A 19,799-nucleotide genomic window follows, 5' to 3' on the forward strand; every position below is an offset into this window, starting at 1 on the left:
CCCCCTCGCCCAAGTTGGGGATTTATCCTGTCCGCTTTTGTTCTCCTACCTCATACGTCCTGCCTTAGAGCAAGGATAGAGGGGGGCCTTTGGTCCTCCAGATGTTTGGTGGACTACAACTTCCATCACCTCTGACCACTGGCCATGCTGGCTGGGGCTGGTGGGGAGTTGTAGTCCATTATCTGCCACAGAGCAAAGCTTGGTGAGACCATACACCTTCTGCCCTTCGGACAAGAAATTCAGTCCTGATGGGCTCTCCCTTAATGTAGGAAAACGCAATTTCCGCCTGAATAAAAACCTGTTCCATACAGATCAGTGTCTTTGCCTCTGTCACACAAAAATACATCACAGGTTTATACTGTTGGTCCATGGAAACTTAGGGAGCTACTTTGTGCTAAGTCAGACCATTAACCTGTCTGGCTTAGTATAGACCTTTGGGCAGGAATTTTTCCTGGACTGAACCAGACACCTGCCCTTTCTTTGTTGACATTCTGTCTTGAGAGCAAGCAGCTTAGCCACCTCAGCAAGTTCATATTCTGGCCATTATCAAGAGTCATATCTCATCTGTCCTTGATAGTAAGAGGTATACAGTGTCTCAGATTCCAAGGCTGAATGTGGCCCTCTGCGTTCCCCTATCTGGCCCTCAGAATTCTCCCCAGGCCATACCCCTCACAGGTCTGCTTTTACTTATTTACTTCCTACGTTTTTTTTTACCACTCAACCAGTGAGGTTTTCTAGCTGACTGTACAATGTTATAACCGTGACATGGAAAATATACAGTCGTACCTTGGTTGACAAACGCCTTAGCAATCAAATGTTTTGGCTCCTGAATGCCGTAAACCCGGAAGTGAGTGTTCCGGTTTGCGAATGTTCTTTGGAAGCCAAAGGGCTTTCGTGGCTTCCCATTGGCTGCAGGAAGCTCCTGCAGCCAATGGGAAGCCGCGCCTTAGAAGTCAAATGTTTTGGAAGTTGAATGGACTTCCAGAACAGATTCCGTTCAACTTCCAAGGTATGACTGTAATACCTAAAGCAGAATAAAAAACTGCTTTGGATAGCAGTGATGTAAAAGATTGAAGACATCCTAAAAGGTTTATTTAGAAGCCTAGGAGCATAAAACAAGTATTTTTACCTGGTTGCTGAAAAGGCCACATGTCATGGGTGCCATCAGGGAAAAGGAGGCTGAGTGGAACATGGTCTAACCTTCATAATAATAATAATAATAATAATAATTTATTTATACCCCGCCCATCTGGCTGCGCTTCCCCAGCCACTCAAGAGGCAGAGCAGTAGTATAAACTCAATCATGCATGTGTAGCCACTGCCACACACAAGCTGCTTTTAAGGTTAGATATTTTTAAAAATTAAAATTTTACAAAGCAGTCATTTTTTTTAATGCAAATCCTTCTAAGTGTCAAAAACTGCTTTCTTTTTTTAATGTAAAAAAAGTATTGATATAAACACATACAAAATACGGTAAAAGTGAATTACATAAGCTTTATGCTAGGTTAGATGGTTTGTCCATTTAGCCCAGTATTATGGACTCAAGAGATGAGGAACCTGCAGCCTTCCAGATGTTTCGTTCTTAACTGAGCTTTCAGAATGAGAGAGAGGAATGTCAAAGGAGATAATAAAAAAATAGAGTGAAATAGCAAGCTCCACTCCACCCTCTGCTGTGGGTCTAGAGCAGGCATACCCAACCTGCAGCCCTCCAGATGTTTTGGCCTACCACTCCCATCATCCCTAGCTAACAGGACCAGTGGTCAGGGATGATGGGAATTGTAGTCCAAAACATCTGGAGGGCTGAAGGTTGGGGGTGCCTGGTCTAGAAGAGCATTCTCAGAGAAATGCATTACACCACAGTTGCTCATGAGAATGTGGCAGATGTCACATTCTGGTGGCCCTCCAGATGCTGATTGCCTCCAACGCTCATTAGCTGTGGTCAACTGTCGGGGATTATTGGCAGCTGTAGTCCAGCAACACCTGGAGTTCCACACAGGTTCCCCCATCCCTGGGTCAGATCTCCAGAGTCTCACCCTGAGGCCTCTCTTATTGCTTGCTACCTGATCCTTTTCCCTGGAGAGACCTAGGATCAAATTTGGGACCTTCTGTCTGCAGAGCATGTGCTAGTTTTACAATATTTCAGAAAATGAAAAATCCGGACACAAATGTTGAGCTTTTCCAGGCAAAGTTTTGTTGGCCAAAGTGATTCCCAATGGCCAAATCCCAACTATACGGCAACCCTAGCATACACTCTGCCACTAAGGGCCCATCTACACTCTACATTTAGAGCAGTACAATGTCACTTTAAAGAGTCATAACTTTCCCCAGGGAACTGTAGCGCGTGAAGGGTGCTGAGAGTTGTTAGGAGCCCTTTGCAGACCTACAATTCCCAGAGCGGATCAACAATCAGTCCCTCTTCCCAGGAACTCTGGTTGGCAGGGGCTTCCCTGAATCCTGTAGCTGTCAGAGGAGGGAACAGAATAGTGGACTAGATGATATTAGATGTTTTTCTACTTTCCTGAGGGAGGGGGTGGAAAACCTCTAGCAACTCACCTGAAGATACTGGTATATATATTTTTTAACATCCCCAGAATGCATGATGGAGGCAAAACAAAGGTGCTTATTTACTACCACAAATAGGACCTAAAGCCAAGAGGATAAAGAAAGCTTGGGCAAATCAGGAGAACTGGAGCCTAAAGTTTCTACACTTTCTCCCTGGCCCCTGATACTTAAAGACAGTATCAATCCAGAGCCTCAAGTTGCAAAAGGGAAGTTTTAAAAACTTGCTAATGGCTGATTCTTGAGGTGACCCTGAATTATTTTATGAAGAGCACAGAACAATAAGGAGGAAGACACCAGCCTTTCCTGCTTAGTTTGTCTTGCCTTTCAACAGTTCTCTTTTGTTATTTAAGTAATCTCTACAGCCTGACGATCTGGGGTCTTCAGACAGGCCAATGCATAGCCATTATGAGAAAGAGTACTTAACCCAGGAATGAGGCAGGTTTATCTCCAGCAGGGCAGTTAATGGAGGAATAATAGAACCACCACCACCAACAACAACAACTTGGCAACAACAACAACAACAACTTGGCCCTCAGGAGCTGAACTCCTGCAAAGAGTGAAAAACCTCCCTATCCAAACATTTCCAGCAAATTAGTTCTCTCCACATGTGGCTTGTCAGTGGAAGTGAATCAGGCTCCCAAATCTCTTTCTCCCTTACTCTATATTTTGTAGTCACCCACGATTATGAGATGAATCTGTAAGTTGCCTTGAGTCCCGTCAGGGGCAAATATATAAAAATATTTCCAGTTACAGATAGGTAGCCGTGTTGGTCTGCCATGGTCAAAACAAAATAAAAAAATTCCTTCCAGTAGCACCTTAAAGACCAACTGAGTTAGTTCTAGGTATTAGCTTTCGTGTGCATGCACACTTCTTCAGATAGTGTGCATGCACACGAAAGCTAATACCTAGAACTAACTCAGTTGGTCTTTAAGGTGCTACTGGAAGGAATTTTTTTATTTTATAAAAATATTTGTTGTTGTTGTTGTTGTTACAATAGCTCCAGTGTGAAACTGCTGGGTTACAATTACGGTAATCAGGAAATTCTACTCTATCGCACCTGATAAAATGGACTCTAGGACCTGGGAGGCCGAGGAGGTTCAAATCCCTGCTCAGCCATGACCTTGGGCCAGCCAGTTTCTCAGTCTCTGACCCTACCCCACAGGGTTGTTGTGAAGATAGAATGGAGAGGTGAGAACCATGTGCACTGCTTGATCTCCTTGGAGGAGGGATATAAACTCAGTAAATAAATATATAGCCAATGGAAGTTTAAACTTTGTTCATCTTTAAAGCACCGCAAGATTCTTTGTCGGTTTTGCTCCAATTTTATTGCAATAGGAATTGCAAATAAGTACCTTTGCCAATAGATGGCAGTATACATTTTTCTTGGCTCTTTCGTTGTCCAGTTCACAGGAATTGTCTAATAGTGCCTTTAAATTAAGGACCAATCGGTTTTTATTCTACAAATGGCCCGGGGAAGCAGCAGCCCTCTCTCCCGTTGCTTCTTCTCTCACAACCCTTATTCAGAGGTTGCGTGTTTGCTACTTGTTTTTTAAGCATTGTTAAAGGTAAAGGGACCTCTGACCGTTAGGTCCAGTCGCAGATGATTCTAGGGTTGTGCGCTCATCTCACTCTATAGTCCAAGGGAGCCGGCGTACAGCTTCTGGGTCATGTGGCCAGCATGACTAAGCCGCTTTTGGCAAACCAGAGCAGCGCACGGAAATGCCATTTACTTTCCCGCTGGAGCGGTACCTATTTATCTACTTGCACTTTGACATGCTTTTGAACTGCTAGGTTGGCAGGAGCAGGAACCGAGCAATGGGAGCTCATCCCATCGTGGAGATTTGAACTGCCAACCTTCTGATCGGCAAGCCCAAGAGGCTCAGTGGTTTGGACCATTAGAGTATTGTTATGATCTGCCAAAGCATCCCTTTCCCTCTCAAACTGTGGAACTCGCGTGCCCAGGAAGCAGAAACGGGCCCCCAACTTGAAAGGCTTTAAAAGGGGATTCATGGAGCGAAAGGCATCCATGGCTACTAGCCATGAAGGCTACACTCTGCCTCTGGCATTGAGAGGCAGTAATGCTTCTGTATTCCAGTTGCGGGAAAACACAGGAGGGGAGGGTCCCTTGTGCTCCTGCTCCGCTCACTGGTTTCCCACTGGTCGGCCACTGCAAGATCAGGATGCTGGCCAGGGCCAGATTTAGGTTTCATGAGGCCCTAAGCTACTGAAGGTAATGGGGCCCTTTAAATGTCCAGCTGTCCTTTGTCAACAACAAATTGTCAAAAACAAATTGCCACTGTTTTTTGTGTTGAATATATGCTATAGGGTAATTGATGGACCTAATAGGTATCTAAAGCCATTTGCACATAAGAAAATATGTATTTTATCAAAGTAATTGTTGAACTGAAATACAATTAAGAAGTATATTAATAGTGAAATAATGATTAAGCTCTAACTTAAAATTATACTTTATTCATAACAAACTTAATAATGCAAACACATTGGAATTTGGCAATAACAAAAGTTCCTTGAGAAACACAGTTTACAAAGACTGGTCTCTAGAAACTTGCTATAACATGAAATAATAGATGTAAATATAGGATGCAAACTACTAATAATTATAAATAGCTTTATTAATATGAACTCAAGTGTTTTAACCTGTACAATGCAATTGTGGGATTTTCTTTTTGTTTTGTTATCTTATATTTTGGAAGTGTACATCCAGGTTTTTTTCCCTTTAAATTTTTTGGGGGGCCCCGACCTAAGCTATAGCTTGTTTAGCTTATACGTAAATCCGGCACTGACTGGCCTTGGCTGGGCCATTGGCCTGATCCAGCCGCGTTCTTCCCAAATTCCAAAGCGCACTAAACGATCGCAAAGCGCGGACGTGGGGGAAACGATGAAAACTCAGCGGCGGCGATGCCTGCCACGCCCCCTTAAGCACCTCCACCCGAAAGGGCGGGGCTAACAGGAGGCCCCGCCCACCTCCCCCAATTCCCACCCTGTTTCCCAGGGATCCTTTTGTGCTTTCCAAACTGCGGCCATGGCCGATCTGGGAGGCCTTCGGGGCGCCCTCTCTTGCCCCGTGTGCCTGGACCTTTTCCGGGACCCGGTGATGGTGTCCGGCTGCGGCCACAACCTGTGCCGGGCCTGCGTGAGCCGCTGCTGGGGGCAGCTGGAGAGGAGCCTGCGCTGCCCGCTCTGCCGGCAGCTGCTCCCGCTGCATCGCCTGCTGCAGCCCAGCCCGCTTTTGGCCAGCCTGGCCGAGCGCCTCCGGAGCCCCCGCCGCGGCCCCACGCAGCCGCCTCTGGAGGGAGAGAGACCCCCCGCTTCCGTGGACGGAGGATCGTCGTCCAGCATTGCGCCTGGTTCGGCCTCGATCGTGGGAACGGCGGCGGGGGTGTTTGGGGGAATGTCTGTGAGCAGGAAAGATACTCCGGGATGGGGTGGGTGGAAGCTGCGTGGCGGGGTTTAAGAAACCTCGGTGGTCCTGCGCGGTGGGGGGGTTGTGGGGGTTGAGGTCTGCCTCTTGCTTCCAGCTTTTGGACCATAGCTGTCAACTTTTCCCTTTTCTCGCGAGGAATCCTATTCGGAATAAGGGAATTTCCCTTTAAAAAGGGGGAAAGTTGACAGCTATGCTTTGGATGTGTCTGTGTTGAAACTGGGAGGCGGCTGCAGTCGCCAGGATCTCAAAAGTTTCCAGCTGTCCTTGAAAAAGAAACAGAAAAAACACGCATCTAGATATCTATAATAGTATTTGTTTCTTTTTTCCGGGGGGGGGGGATATCCGGGTCACTTGGCAATGAAGCGTCCTGAGCCATAAAACAAAAGAACAATGGCTTTGCTCTGTCTCCCGCTGTCAGAGGCAGTATACTGGGAATTTCAAGCGGGGAGAACTGCTGCTGTTCTCCCCAGGTCTGTTTGCTGGCTTCCAAGAGGCTTGGCCCCTGTGAGTGCGGAATCCTGGACCAGATAAGCCAGGCATAGGCAAACTTGGCCCTCCAGATGTTTTGGGACTACAACTCCCATCATCCCTAGCTAACAGGACCAGTGGTCAGGGGTGATGGGAATTGTAGTCCCAAAACATTTGGAGGGCCGAGTTTGCCTATGCCTGAGATAAGCCTTTGGCCTCATCCTGCCAGGCTTTTCAAAATTCTATTTTGGCTCTGATTTTTGCTGAAAAACTGGGCAACATTTTAAGCCAGCAGCAATATTGTCATAATGTGTTGTTTTTTAAAAAATATATATGCAAAGACATTATTGGGTTAAGGGAACAAATAGCCTTGCCTTGCTGGTATCTATCACTGTGATCAAAGTCTATACATAAGCAAATGTCTGGAGGAACTCTGGGTGAATGAAGCTTTTACCTGCCGTGGGGAACTTCTTTACAACATCCTGGGCTTCCCCTACCTATTGCTTATTAATATGCCTCTGAGCTGTAAGCTGCGGCCTGATCCAAACAATCCTTGGCTAATGCTAACCTTACATGCCTGGTCAGATGTAAATTGTTTTGCTTTCAATAGGGATTCCTTTAAGATAAGTGTGCCTAGCAAGGGAGCTGATCTGTGGCTCTCCAGGTGTTATTGGACTCCAACTTCCATCATTGCCGACCCTTGGCTGTGCTAGCTGGGGCTGATGAGAGTTGGAGTCCGACTGGAGGACTACTGGTTCTTCATCTCTGGTTTATAGTGTTGCAGCCAGAATGGTGGTCCCCTGGTCCCCCCAATGAGCAGTGGCAAACAGGTCCAAGGATCACCACAAACTGCTGGGATTTATTTAAAAATCATGCCCTGCTTTTCATGTGCCTGTCAAAGCAGCTTACAAAAAAATAAAATAAACAAAACATGCAACGTGCAAAATTTAAAGCATCAGAGAATTAGAATAGAATTCATGGTGCAAAGGCCTCCTGAAATAAAGCTGCTTTGACTAGACACCTGAAACTTTGCAGGGAAGGTGCCCGCCTGGCTTCTCCTGGGAGGGAGTTCCATAGAATTGGGCCCACTACATTGAAGGAAGGGACACGACTGGCGCTGTGGTTTAAACCACTGTGCTGCTTGGACTTGCCGATTGGAAGGTCGGCGGTTCGAGGCCCTGCGACAGGGTGAGCTCCCGTTGTTCAGTCCCAGATCCTGCCTACCTAGCAGTTCGAAAGCACACAGTTCAAGTAGATAAATAGGTACCGCTCCAGCGGGAAGGTAAACAGCGTTTCCATGTGCTGCTCTGGTTTCGCCAGAAGCGGCTTAGTCATGTTGGCCACATGACCCGGAAAAACTGTCTGCAGACGAACGTTGGCTCCCTTGGCCTGTAAAACGAGATGAGCGTCGCAACCCCAGAGTCGTCCGCTACTGGACTTTACTGTCAGGGGTCCCGTTACCTTTACATTGAAGGAACAATTTCTCATTGACATGGGGACCAGTCATCAGGCTCCCGCAGATGATCTTTGAAACGTCTTATAGCCAGGGTTGCTACGTGACCAGAGAAATAAAACCGCCTAGCTAACAGCACCCTGAACATTTGAAATCAGCAGAGATTTGCTAAAGACGTGAGAGCACGGCGTGGTGTTGAGAGTTGGCAGCGCTTTGTGCAGCTGTTCACAAAAATAACCACATCTGTCTTTCAGGGAAAGCTGGTGGTGGACCAGTCTGGTCTGAAGCTGGAGAGAGAAGCCAGCACCACTGAAGAAAAGCAGAGAGAGGAACTACTGGTAGGTATTTTAAATCAGATTTGCAAGTAGGGTAGCCAGAGGCAAAAACGTCACTTGCACAATAAATTTCCTCTTCTGTACAGTGATTAACGGTGCGGAAGCCACAACCGCTTTTGCATTTGGCCACCCTTGTTGAATTCTATACAGTCACACCTCGGGTCACAAACGCTTCAGGTTGCATTTTTTCAGGTTACAGACCACCAAAACCCGGAAGTACCGGAACGGGTTACTTCCAGGTTTCGGCGGTCGCACATGTGCAGAAGCGCTAAATTGCACTTTGCACATGCGTAGAAGTGCCGAATCGCAATCGGCGCATGCGCAGATGCGCCGCTGCGAGTTGTGAACGCTGCATGTTGCGAATGTGCATCCCACATGGATCATGTTCGCAACCCAAGCGTTCACTGTACACACACACACACACCACTGTTCTTTCAAGGAACTCAGGGAAGTGTGCAATTCCCTGCCATCTCTTGCCACCCTCACAACAACCCTGTGAGGTAGGTTAGGCTGAGAGATGGTGACTGGCTCAAGGTCTCCCAGTGACCTCCGTGGCTCTGAGAGGGCATTTGGACCTGTCTTTGCCCTGATGCTCTAACTCAGAGACAGGGAGCCTGGGGCTCTGGGTGTTTGTCGTTAGAAGCTGGAGCCGGGAGTGGGTCAGCAATAAATGAACAGTAGTGTCAGTGGAGTCGACCCTTTATTCAAAGAAACCAAAACAGTGCGGGCCTAGCAGCAACTCTTCCCAGTAGACCTTTCCTGAATGAGTTGCAAGGTTCTGATTCTGAACTGCTGTCTGCCACAGCCTCTTCTTGCTCACTGAATCCTGTTGCCCCTTCAGCTTCTGACACCACCATCTCCCGGTTTGCTCCCTCTTCGCCCTCATTGTCACCACTCCCCTGGCTCTTAGTCTTCTTCCCCTGGGGGTTCCACAGCGGGTGCCTCCCACCACTCCTCTGTATCCAGCCAGTCCATCACAGCTCCCCACACCATCTCTGACCATTGGCCATGCTGGCTGCATCCAGTAGATTTTTCCTGTTCCACCTGAACGGCTCCTGGTGCCCCATCTCTCTGCTGGCTGTTGCATGTTGCAGGTAGAAATTTAGCCTGGGGAGTTTCCCCGCAGGTTAACTGTGTCTTAGGAGGAGCCTCGCCTGCTGAATTCTTGTTTGCCAGGCAGCTGTTGAAAGGCCTGAGAGCTATGCTGGGGAATGCTGCCTTGGTGTTTCTTCCAGGAACTCTCCTTTGCCACACGTTCAATTTGTTTTGCTCGATCCTGTCCCTGCAGAAGCAGGCGGAAGTGGAAGGACAGCAGCTCACCCAGCAATGGAAGGAGCTGCGTGGGTTTTTGGAGGAGCAGGAGAGGCGTTTGCGGAACCACTGGGAAGAACTCAAGAGAGACATCGCCCAGGGAGCCCCCAAAACGCTTCGTGAGGATCCTCTGCAGCAGGAACCGTACAGGGAGCGCGGCCAAGTGTCGCCTGTAAGTTCTGCAACAGAGGTGGGGAACCTGAGGCTAAAGCTCCAACCAGGTGCTTTTTCCTGGTTGAAACATGCTGGTGATTTAAATAAGAATACTGTAATTGTACAGTGGTACCTCGCAAGACGAATGCCTCGCAAGACGAAAAACGCGCAAGACGAAAGAGTTTTCCGTTTTTTGAGTCGTTCCACAAGACGAATTTCCCTATGGGCTTGCTTTGCAAGACGAAAACGTCTTGCGAGTTCTTGCGAGTTTGTTTCCTTTTTCTTAAACCTGCTAAGCCGCTAAGCCGTTAATAGCCACTAAGCCGCTAATAGCCGTGCTTCGCAAGACGAAAAAACTGCAAGACGAAGAGACTCGCAGAACGGATTAATTTCGTCTTGCGAGGCACCACTGTATTTGTGCTTTATAATGTCTGAATGTAGCATGAGTGTCTCATTCAATTCGGAAGCTGGTTCCTACTTTTTGTAGTGCTGTTGTACTTTTAACGATGGCCCAGTGTTTGCCACTTTTCATAACGGTCCATATTTGTGGCTTTGAAGTAATAATAATCATCATCATAGTAATAGTGGTAATAATAATAATAATTTATTTTTATACCCCAAACACTTTGGGCAGCTCCCAACAGAATATTATTATTATTAATAATAATAAAGTAATAAAACATTAAAAACTTCCCTAAACAGGGCTGCCTTCAGATGTCTTCTAAAAATCAGATAGTTGTTTATTGCCTTGATATCTGATGGGAGGGCGTTCCACAGGGTGGGTGCCACCACCGAGAAGGCCCTCTGCCTGGTTCCCTGTAACCTCACTTCTTGCAGTGAGGGAACCACCAGAAGGCCCTCGGAGCTGGACCTCAGTGTCCGGGCTGAACGATGGGGGTTGAGACACTCCTTCAGGTATACTGGGCCGAGGCCGTTTAGGACTTTAAAGGTCAGCACCAACACTTCAAATTGTGCTCGGAAATGTACTGGGAGCCAATGTAGTTCTTTCAGGACTGGTGTTATATGGCCTCAGCAGCCGCTCCCAGTCACCAGTCTAGCTGCCACATTCTGGTAGGTATGCTTCCCTGATTCATGCGTGCATAAACCTCTTTTTATCTTTCCTTTTAGGGTGTTGGAAGAACAAGGAGCAGGTAAATATTGGCCCCTTCCCTCTGCATCTCTGCTGGGTTTGTAACAAGCAGAGAAATGGATGTTGGGTTTTGGGATCATCTCTCTTCTTCCTCACTCTTCAGCATGGAAGATGGCATGTTGAAGACAGACCTCACAGTAGCAGAGCTAAAGCAGAGACTCAGCAACTTCTCCAAGAAACGGGCCATCCTGCAGGAGGCGCTGCTGCGATTCAAAGGTAAACAGGAGTCTTGTTGCGGCACTGCCTCATGGGACTTGTGTTATTTGCGTGATACCTGCAGCCATGTGGGTGGGGTTGATTTTTGTGGCTTTTGGAGTCTGCCAGCATGGTGCTCTTTAGATGTTGTTGGGCTACAACTCTCTTCAACTCTGATATTCCAAATGTTAAAAAAACCAAAAAAACCTAGTTTGCTGGGCAGCTTGAGGGTTATTTTCGGAAAAGCTCTGCTGGGAGCGTCTGCGTTATGAGCTGATATGGTTTGCCCATCATGCTGAGCCACAAATTTAACCACAACTTGTCCCACAGATTATCAAACAAACCATCGCTTGTTTCTCCAAAGTTAGGTTTGTCTCCAGCTGCTTTCGCCTCATCCCTTTGTGGTTTGGTGAGCGTCAGCAGCTGGTGTGGTGAATCAAACCATGGTTAAGTGCTGGGTTTCCACATAACGCCAAGCTTTACAATCTTACAAAATTTGCTTTGTCTTTACTAACAGCAAACCTTTGTTTCAGACTGGTTTGTTGACAGTAAACAAACCATAGCTAGGGCTGGGTTCATACATACTGCTAAGCCATGGTTCATATAACCATGGTTTAGTATTGTGTGTGAACCAGGCGGACCGACTTCTGAATAAACACATGAGATTGTGCTGCTGAGTTCAGATCCAAGCCCTTGGTTCCATTCTTGACTCTTCTTACAGAAAGATCCAATCTCAGTCGCCTAGATCAGCAGACCATAAGGGTTGTTTTGTCTCGTAAATTATAGCAATCATTTACAACCCCATCTATTGCAAAAGTTTAATTCTCCTCCCTCCTTGACTATGCATGTTCCCACCCCACCCGCTGAAGTAAGTCCTTACTGAGCTCAATGGGGCTTTCTCCCAAGGAAGCGAGTTTCGATTACAACCTTTTTTTTTCTCTTCCTCCAGAGAATCTCTGCGTGGAAGTAGATGGAGACATAGGTATGTGACAATGGCTGTCTCTGGGGCATTAGATGACACGAAAGGACACTGATGGATGGAGAGGTTGATCTCGCTATACAGTGGTACCTCGGGTTACATATGCTTCAGGTTACATATGCTTCAGGTTACAGGCTCCACTAACCCAGAAATATTACCTCGGGTTAAGAACTTTGCTTCAGGATGAGAACAGAAATCGTGCTCCGGTGGTGCAGCGCAGCAGAAGGCCCCATTAGCTAAAGTGGTGCTTCAGGTTAAGAACAGTTTCAGGTTAAGAACAGACCTCGAGAACGAATTAAGTACTTAACCCGAGGTACCACTGTACATAATATATTTCCCCACTTGATCTGTGTTGCTCCTATACGCCTTTGAAATGGTAACTGCTGGATCCCTGACTTTTGCTCGTCTTAAATTCCGCATGCTCTGAAGGGACAAAATACATACGCTTCAGGTTACAGACTCTGCTTACCCAGAAATAGTGCTTCAGGTTAAGAACTTTGCTTCAGGATGAGAACAGAAATCGTGCTCCGGTGGGGCGGCGGCAGCAGGAGGCCCCCATTAGCTAAAGTGGTGCTTCAGGTTGAGAACAGTTTCAGGCTAAGTACGGACCTCCGGAGCGAATTTAGTACTTAACCTGAGGTACCATGGGATCCGTTCCAGAGCCTCGTTCGCAACATGAGCAGAACGCAACCTGCGTCTGCGTAGGTCACGATTTGCCACTTCTGTGCTTGTGTGTGACGTCACTTTGAGCGTCTGTGCATGCACGAGCAGCGAAACCCAGAAGTAACCCTTTCCGGTACTTCTGGGTCGCCGCGGGACGCAACCTGAAAAGACATAACCTGAACCGAACGTAACAAGAGGTATGACTGTACTAGAGGTGCAAAAGGATATGTGCTTTTAAAATACTGATATTCTGAGCGCGCATGCCAACCTCTCTTTCTGTTTTCAAGGGGGAAATATGTAGGTTAGATCTTTCTCTCCCCACTGGAGAATAAAAGGGTGGGTGGTCCGCATCTTCGTTCTGGACCCTTACCCCTATTCCTGTTCCGCTGTTGTGTGTATGTTTATATAATTTGTGGAAGGCGTTTTGCACAGTACAGTGGTACCTCAGGTTACATACGCTTCAGGTTACACACTCCGCTAACCCAGAAATATTACCTCAGGTTAAGAACTTTGCTTCAGGATAAGAACAGAAATCGGGCTCTGGCGGCACGGCAGCAGCAGGAGGCCCCATTAGCTAAAGTGGTGCTTCAGGTTAAGAACAGTTTCAGGTTAAGAATGGACCTCCGGAACGAATTAAGTACTTAACCTGAGGTACCACTGTATTCTGCTTTCTCTCCTCTTTCCCCCACCCCCACTTTGAAAGCAGGCGGGGGAGGGGCAGGGAGGTTGAGCTGCCATTTGACCTTGAAATGTAAAAAATGGTGTCCCAGATATGTGTACCAAATTTATTCCCACCCATTGATGTTCAGGGGAGCTGAGGAATTGCAAGCAAACAGAATTCCCAGTGGAATATTCCAAGCAAAGGCTTGTCTTCCCTTGGCTAGCCATGTTGCTTCCTCTTCCTGTGCTGAATAAAATGCCCGTCCCATGTCTCTAGAGTTAGAGCCCAAGAATGATTAAGATTTACCGTATTTTTTCGCACCATAGGATGCACAGGACCATAGGGCGCACCTAGTTTTTAGATGGGGAAATCAGTAAAAAAAATCTTTACCCCCCCCCCAGCCCCAAAGAGCCGCGTACAGGCTGCACACAACCTCTCCCTCTCGGATGGAGCCTGCTGGCTGTTTTGGCTTCCTCTTTAGCCCTGCGCAATCCCTCCCTGCCGGGAGAGGCTGCATGGAGCTAAAGAAGCCATAGCCCCGTGCAGCCTCTGCCTGCTGGAGGGGTTGCGCGTGGCTATGGCACAAGCCTGCATTCGCTCCATAGGATGCACACACATTTCCCCTCAATTTTTGGAGGGGAAAAACTGCGTCCAATAGAGCGAAAAATGCGGTATTTCTTCTCTGATGGACCAGATTCTCACCCGTTACCCTTCTTGCTCAAGCAGGCCACAGAACAACACCCTCACTTCAGTCCGTGCCGATCCACTCTCCCCAGGAAAACAGAAGCAAAAAACCTGCAGCGGACGTGATCCAGGTATCTGGTTTTCAGAGAGCAGCAAGCATTAGGAACCTGGGAAGTCTGATCCCTTGGTCCATCTAGATTAGTCTTGTCAACACTGGCTGGCAGCATCTCCCAAGCCCCGCATGAAGATGAACCTAGGACCTTCAGCATACAAACCAGATTCTCTTCCACTGAGCTAAGACCCTTCCCTGTTAAATGTTGCTTAACCGTTCTCTCTGTTTCCAAAGTTCAGAGGTGAGTGTGGATCCTTATACAGTGGTACCTTGGTTCTCAAACACCTTGGTACTCAAGCAACTTGGAACCCAAACACTGCAAACCCGGAAGTAAGCGTTCTTGTTTGCGAACTTTTTTCGGAAGCCGAATGTGCTCTGTTTTGAGTGCCACACTTCCGTTTTGAGTATTGCGCTGCGGTCTGTCCGTTTTTGTTATTTATTTTGCATTTTTGTTCTTGTGGCTCTTATTTTTTTGTGACTGTGTGGGACCCAGTTCAGCTACTGATTGATTGATTGTGTGACTGCAGTACATTGTTTATTGTTTTTATTGTATGGATCAGTGGCCTTCTTCGATAGCAAAATTCATGTTAAATTGCTGTTTTAGGGTTGTTTTTAAAAGTCTGGAACGGATTAATCCATTTTGCATTATGTTCTATGGGAAAGCGTGCCTTGGTTTTGGAACGCTTTGGTTTTGGAACGGACTTCCGGAATGGATTAAGTTTGAGAACCAAGGTACCACTGTAGAGGAAAAAAACAGCATCATCCACACAAGTGGGGGTGTATCTGCAGGTTAAGGGGAACCCCAAGGTTGGCAGAAGTACAACAAAAGATCTGTAAAAGGAGAGAGCTTCACAAAACCATTGAGAAGGAAGTGTTCTCAGTTGAACACAGAATGCATCATCAACATTATTATTATTATTTTATTTTGTCACCCATCTTGCTGATTTGCCCCAGCTATTCCCAACAAATTAATACACAGTAAAACATCAAACATTTAAAAAATCCCTATACAGGGCTGCCTTCAGGTGTCTTCTAAAAGTCGGATAGTTGTTTGTTTACTTCCTTGACATTAGATCGGAGGGCGTTCCACAGGGTGGGCGCCACTACCTAGAAGGCCCTGACTGCTGGTGGGGAAACTGAAAACCACGGGGAATGGAATGGAGTATCACTAGAACTTGTGGACATCCAATGATTGTTGGAGGATTCAGGATAAATTAAAGAAAGTACTTTTTCATGCATCGCGTACTGAAACTGTCGAACTCACTTCTCCAGGAGGCAGTGATGGCCCCCACATGGATGGCTTTAAAAGAGGATTGAAGAAAATCATGGAGGAGAGGGCTATCGATGGCTACTAACCCTGATGGCTATGCTCTGCCTCTTTGGTCGGAGGCAGCAATGCTTCTGAATTGCTGGAAACCACAGGAAGGGAGAGGGCTGTTGTGTTCGAATCCTGCTTTTTTTAAAAAAACATAATTTTTATTGATTTTTTCCATGTTTAATTTAGTTCAATACACATATTCACAACTTATATTATTTGCTCAAAATGAGCTTAGACTTCCTTCTATCTCTCTTTCTGACATCCCTATAGTCTAGAACATATTTTTCGCATTCCCGTAATCATTTCTTTATCCTATAATCACCTTAAAATATCACATTCTTGTTTACAAAACAACATCTTAATTTCACATTCCAAAACATTTCACATTAGTGCTACAAACGTTTTTTAAATGAGTACAATTTTCTTTCGGGTAATTAATAAATTTGCTCCGGTCCTTTTGATATTTTTCTTTTTTTAAAAAAAAACATAATTTTTATTAACAGGCCAATCCAATCACATTATTTCCAAATCATATTACTTCCAAATTATACAGCCAAATTTTTAAAATTTTGTTGGGGGTACCCATACATCAAGCTCCGAACGAGGATCAAAACATCACTTCTGTTACTGCTTTTATCAAACAGTTCTATCCAGATCTGTCCAGATAGTCTCTTTATTACTTTCTTCATCTTCTTGTTGTTATCATGTATTCCTTTCTTTGCAATCTCCGATAGTCTTCACAAGCAGGTTAGGAACAAACAACATCTACGTGGGTTTTGCACACTCCAAGAGTCATATCTCATAAGGACAGCTGCCATTCCTCCCCTTCTTAAAAAAATTATCCTCGGTCTGTCCTATTAATTTTCCCAACCTTGCCACATATATCACAAAGGGGCTCTGCCAGGTTATCACATTCAATCCATCATTCACATTCCAATTCTTGCTGGTTCCACCTTTGAGCCAGGAGGATTCTCACTGCCGTTGTGGCATACATAAATAAATTTACATCTTTTTAATAAATTTCTTCATCAATTAGCCCTAATAGGAATGCCTCTGGTTTTTTTACAGAAGTTATATTTTAGTATCTTTTTTAATTCATTGTAGATAATATCCCCAAAAGCCTTAACCTTAGCATAGGACCACCACATATGTAGGAAGTTCCCTTTCTTCACATTAAATTTCCAACATAATTTGTCCTGGCACCTATACATTTTGACCAGCTTACTCGGAGTGATGTACCAACGGTAGTATTCAAATCCTGCTTGCTGGTTTGCCACAGGCATGTGGACAGCTGCTGTAGGAATAGGATTCTGGACTAAATAATAATAATACCTTTATTGTCATTGTACAACCTAAGCACGATGAAATTAAACAAGCCCCCTGCCCACTCAATCTCTTATCAAACAACACACCACCTCACAAGTCAATTTCACTATGTTACTTTTTCATTCAACAGCCTAACAGCCCATGGATAGAAGCTATTTTTTAGCCTGTTGGTATGGCTGATTATACTTCTATATCTCGTGCCTGAGGGTAGAAGATTAAAGAGGTGCTGGCCGGGGTGTGAGTCATCCCTGAGAATTTTTCTCGCTCTCCTAAGGCAATGATCCCTTGCAATGTCATCCAGCGGACTCGAGGGACAGCCCATGATATCATGCGCTGTGTTCACCACCCTCTGTAGAGACTTTCTGTCTGTGGGTGTCAGGCCAGCATACCACACTGTGATACAATATGAAAGGACACTTTCTGTTGTGGACCAGTAGAAGGAGTTCATCAGTTGTTGTATTTACGGGACTGCCTCTCCTGGTATGCCCCACTGAGGACTTTAAGGTCCATGAATAACCATAGTTTAGAGGTCCCGGGCCCTAAGGAAGTCAGACTATCCTCCACCAGGGCCAGGGCCTTTGCTGTGATGGCTCTGACCTGGTGGAATGCTCTGTCTCATGAGACCAGGGCCCTGCAGGATTTAACCTCCTTCCGTCGGGCTTGTAAGACAGAGCTATTCTGCCTGGCCTTTAATTTGAATTCAGCCTGATCTTTTATTTCCCTTCTCTTCCTTTCCCCTCCCCTTTTATGAAGATTACCCACTCTGAGACCCCACAGCTAATTCTCCCCTGGTCTCTTTGCTGGCCCAAGTAGGACCAATTCAGCCAGCTAGCCCTGGGAATTATCTAATTGATTTTTATTGTTATTCATGTTTTTATACTGTATTTTATGCTGCTTTATAATTAAGTGTTTTAAAGTGTTTTAAATTTGTTGTCAGCTGCCCTGAGCCTGATTTTTGAACCAGGAAGGGCGGGGTATAAATAAAAAAATATTATTATTGTTGTTTAACATTCCTTCTCAAGACCCTGAGGAAATGGAGTCTCTGTTGGGCCTTTCTGACCACCTGAGTTATGTTGATTTTCCACGTGAGGTCCTCACTAAGGTAAACGCCCAGGAATTTAAAGGAGCTATGAGACTGTTTCCGCAGAGTTCTTATGTTCTTAAAGCAGGGGCAGTGGGGGACAGTACCAAGGGCCAGATAAAAAAGATTTGGGGGCCACAGTTGCACCCCCCTCCCGGGCCAGTCTGAAATTTCCCATCCCTGTTCTTGGTGTTTCAGGAGTTGACAGCCTGCAAGAGAAGTGCAGTACATTCAGAGGAGTTGCCGGTGGACTCGCCCCTCACAACTGCTGCCATCGCCAGGACCATCAAAGAAGAGGAAGCTGGCATCCCTTCAGGTAGGAGTCCAAGACTCCACTTGTTTCACTGAGGTGGGGTCTCCCATCAGCCCCAATTATCAGGGCCAGTGAACCGGGATGATGGGAGTTTGAGTCTATAGCAACAATTAGAGGACGCATTGTTGGGTACAATTCGATGGTTATCTAAGCTCATTTTTCTCCTGCTTGTTCTTCCCCTGGCTTCTTTGTTCGCTTTTCATTCCAGCAGGCGTTACGCTGTTGGGCGGAATCAAGGAAGAGAACCTGCAGCAGAACGGCCACGAGCCGACGGAACTCCCCGCCACAAGACCACCGCGGTCAGAATGCAGCGCTCCCCAGAGTCGTGAGCGGGTGGGTGCAGGCCAAGCCGCCTTTGCGACAGGAAGATGGCAAGGAACTAATCTGGCGACGGGCGCGGGTCAGCCTGCGTGGCCCAAGGGAGGCCGTGCGAAGGCAGCCGCCCAGAAGGGGAAAGAGAAGTGCTTCCCGTGCCCCGAATGCGGAAAGACCTTCCGGCAGTTTGGGGTCCTGATCACCCACCACCGTCTGCACACGGGCGAGAAGCCCTACAGCTGCACTTACTGCGCCAAGCGCTTCAGCGATTACTCCAACCTGATCGCGCACCAGAGGACCCACACCGGGGAAAAGCCCTACCGGTGCGCCGACTGCGGGAAAAGCTTCACCCGCAGCACCACCCTCACCATTCACCAGAGGGGCCACACGCGGGAGAAGCCCTATCCCTGCCCCCAGTGCGGAAAGCGCTTCAGCCGGTCCTCGAACCTCACCATCCACCAGAGGACTCATGCAGGGGTGATGGGGAAGAAGTCACGGAGTTGAGTTAAGGGGTGCGGCGGGACGGGATGAATGCTGACCTTTTGCTCGATCCAGTAGAGCTCGGGGGATTTTGGAAAAATCAATAAAATGGGTCAAATGTTGAAAACAGCGTTGGTCTTCTGTGCCAGGAGATATCAGGCACCCATTCATGATCCATTGCTTGTCCTTATTAAAGAAGTTGGAATGAAGATGCAGGAGGCTTTTAATCTCAGGGTTGTGGGTTCAAGCCCCATGTTGGGCAAAAGATTCCTGCATCATGGGGTTGAGCTAGATGACCCTTGTGGTCCCTTCCAGCACTAAAAAAATATGATTTTATAAAGCAACTTTACCAAGAAGATTCATGATAAGGGTTTAATTTTAATTGATTTAATCATTTTTTCAATGCAAACAACAACCGCAAAAGACACAACAAAAACCATCATAACACTAATAACACAATTTGACAATTCAGATTTGAATACTGATATACCTATGACTACACCTTTTTAACAATATTTTCCCACATCTCCTCCCCCTACTTCCCAGCACTGTCTGCCTTATCGCTTAAATATTCCTTCCAGATTTATTCATATTTATCCATTGATGACAAGTGTTTTATTATTATACAGAGAATAAGGTAGAATCAAGTTGTCACCATTATTATTATTATTATTATTATTATTATTATTATTATTATTTATATACTGCCCTATACCCGCAGGTCAGCATCATTTTATTTGTATGCCGCCTTTCCATAGTTAAAACAACGCTCAAGGCGGCTTAAAACATGACACG

At 46.3% G+C, this 19,799-nt stretch overlaps 1 protein-coding gene and 1 long non-coding RNA gene across 4 annotated transcripts in view; one reads left to right on the forward strand and one right to left on the reverse strand.

The window, feature by feature from the left end:
- Positions 1-5,570: 5,570 nt before the first annotated feature.
- On the forward strand, positions 5,571-19,131 carry LOC309336824 (uncharacterized protein). 3 transcript variants are annotated; one of them, XM_081853200.1, is made up of 9 exons: positions 5,571-5,980; positions 8,183-8,266; positions 9,552-9,746; positions 10,856-10,878; positions 10,981-11,093; positions 12,022-12,054; positions 14,099-14,190; positions 18,095-18,212; positions 18,421-19,131. In XM_081853200.1, the coding sequence occupies exons 1-9, from the start codon at positions 5,606-5,608 to the stop codon at positions 19,026-19,028; spliced, it is 1,641 nt and encodes a 546-aa protein (XP_081709326.1). In that variant the 5' UTR covers positions 5,571-5,605; the 3' UTR covers positions 19,029-19,131. The 3 variants fall into 3 exon arrangements, with proteins under 3 accessions (XP_081709326.1, XP_081709324.1, XP_081709325.1); XM_081853198.1 differs by having other exon boundaries at positions 5,572-5,980; positions 18,418-19,131; XM_081853199.1 differs by having other exon boundaries at positions 5,574-5,980; positions 14,102-14,190; positions 18,418-19,131.
- LOC309337391 overlaps positions 6,337-19,799 on the reverse strand; it is a 201,374-nt gene continuing 187,911 nt past the window's right edge. The window contains exon 2 of the long non-coding RNA XR_014154246.1: positions 6,337-7,215. This is a non-coding gene — a long non-coding RNA (uncharacterized lncRNA). The remainder of the gene's footprint in view (positions 7,216-19,799) is intronic.

Source organism: Podarcis erhardii, assembly GCF_964252035.2.
Source record: "Podarcis erhardii genome assembly, chromosome: 2".
NCBI classification, from domain to species: Eukaryota; Metazoa; Chordata; class Lepidosauria; order Squamata; family Lacertidae; genus Podarcis; species Podarcis erhardii.

What these genes read in the sequence shown, in the direction of transcription:
- LOC309336824 (XM_081853198.1), top strand. Translation starts at nt 5,606, where the DNA reads ATGGCCGATCTGGGAGGCCTTCGGGGCGCCCTCTCTTGCCCCGTGTGC. An exon ending in GGGTGTTTGGGGGAATGTCT is followed by an intron (nt 5,981 to 8,182) that starts GTGAGCAGGAAA and finishes TCTGTCTTTCAG; the next exon opens with GGAAAGCTGGTGGTGGACCA. An exon ending in GGAAGCTGGCATCCCTTCAG is followed by an intron (nt 18,213 to 18,417) that starts GTAGGAGTCCAA and finishes TTTTCATTCCAG; the next exon opens with CAGGCGTTACGCTGTTGGGC.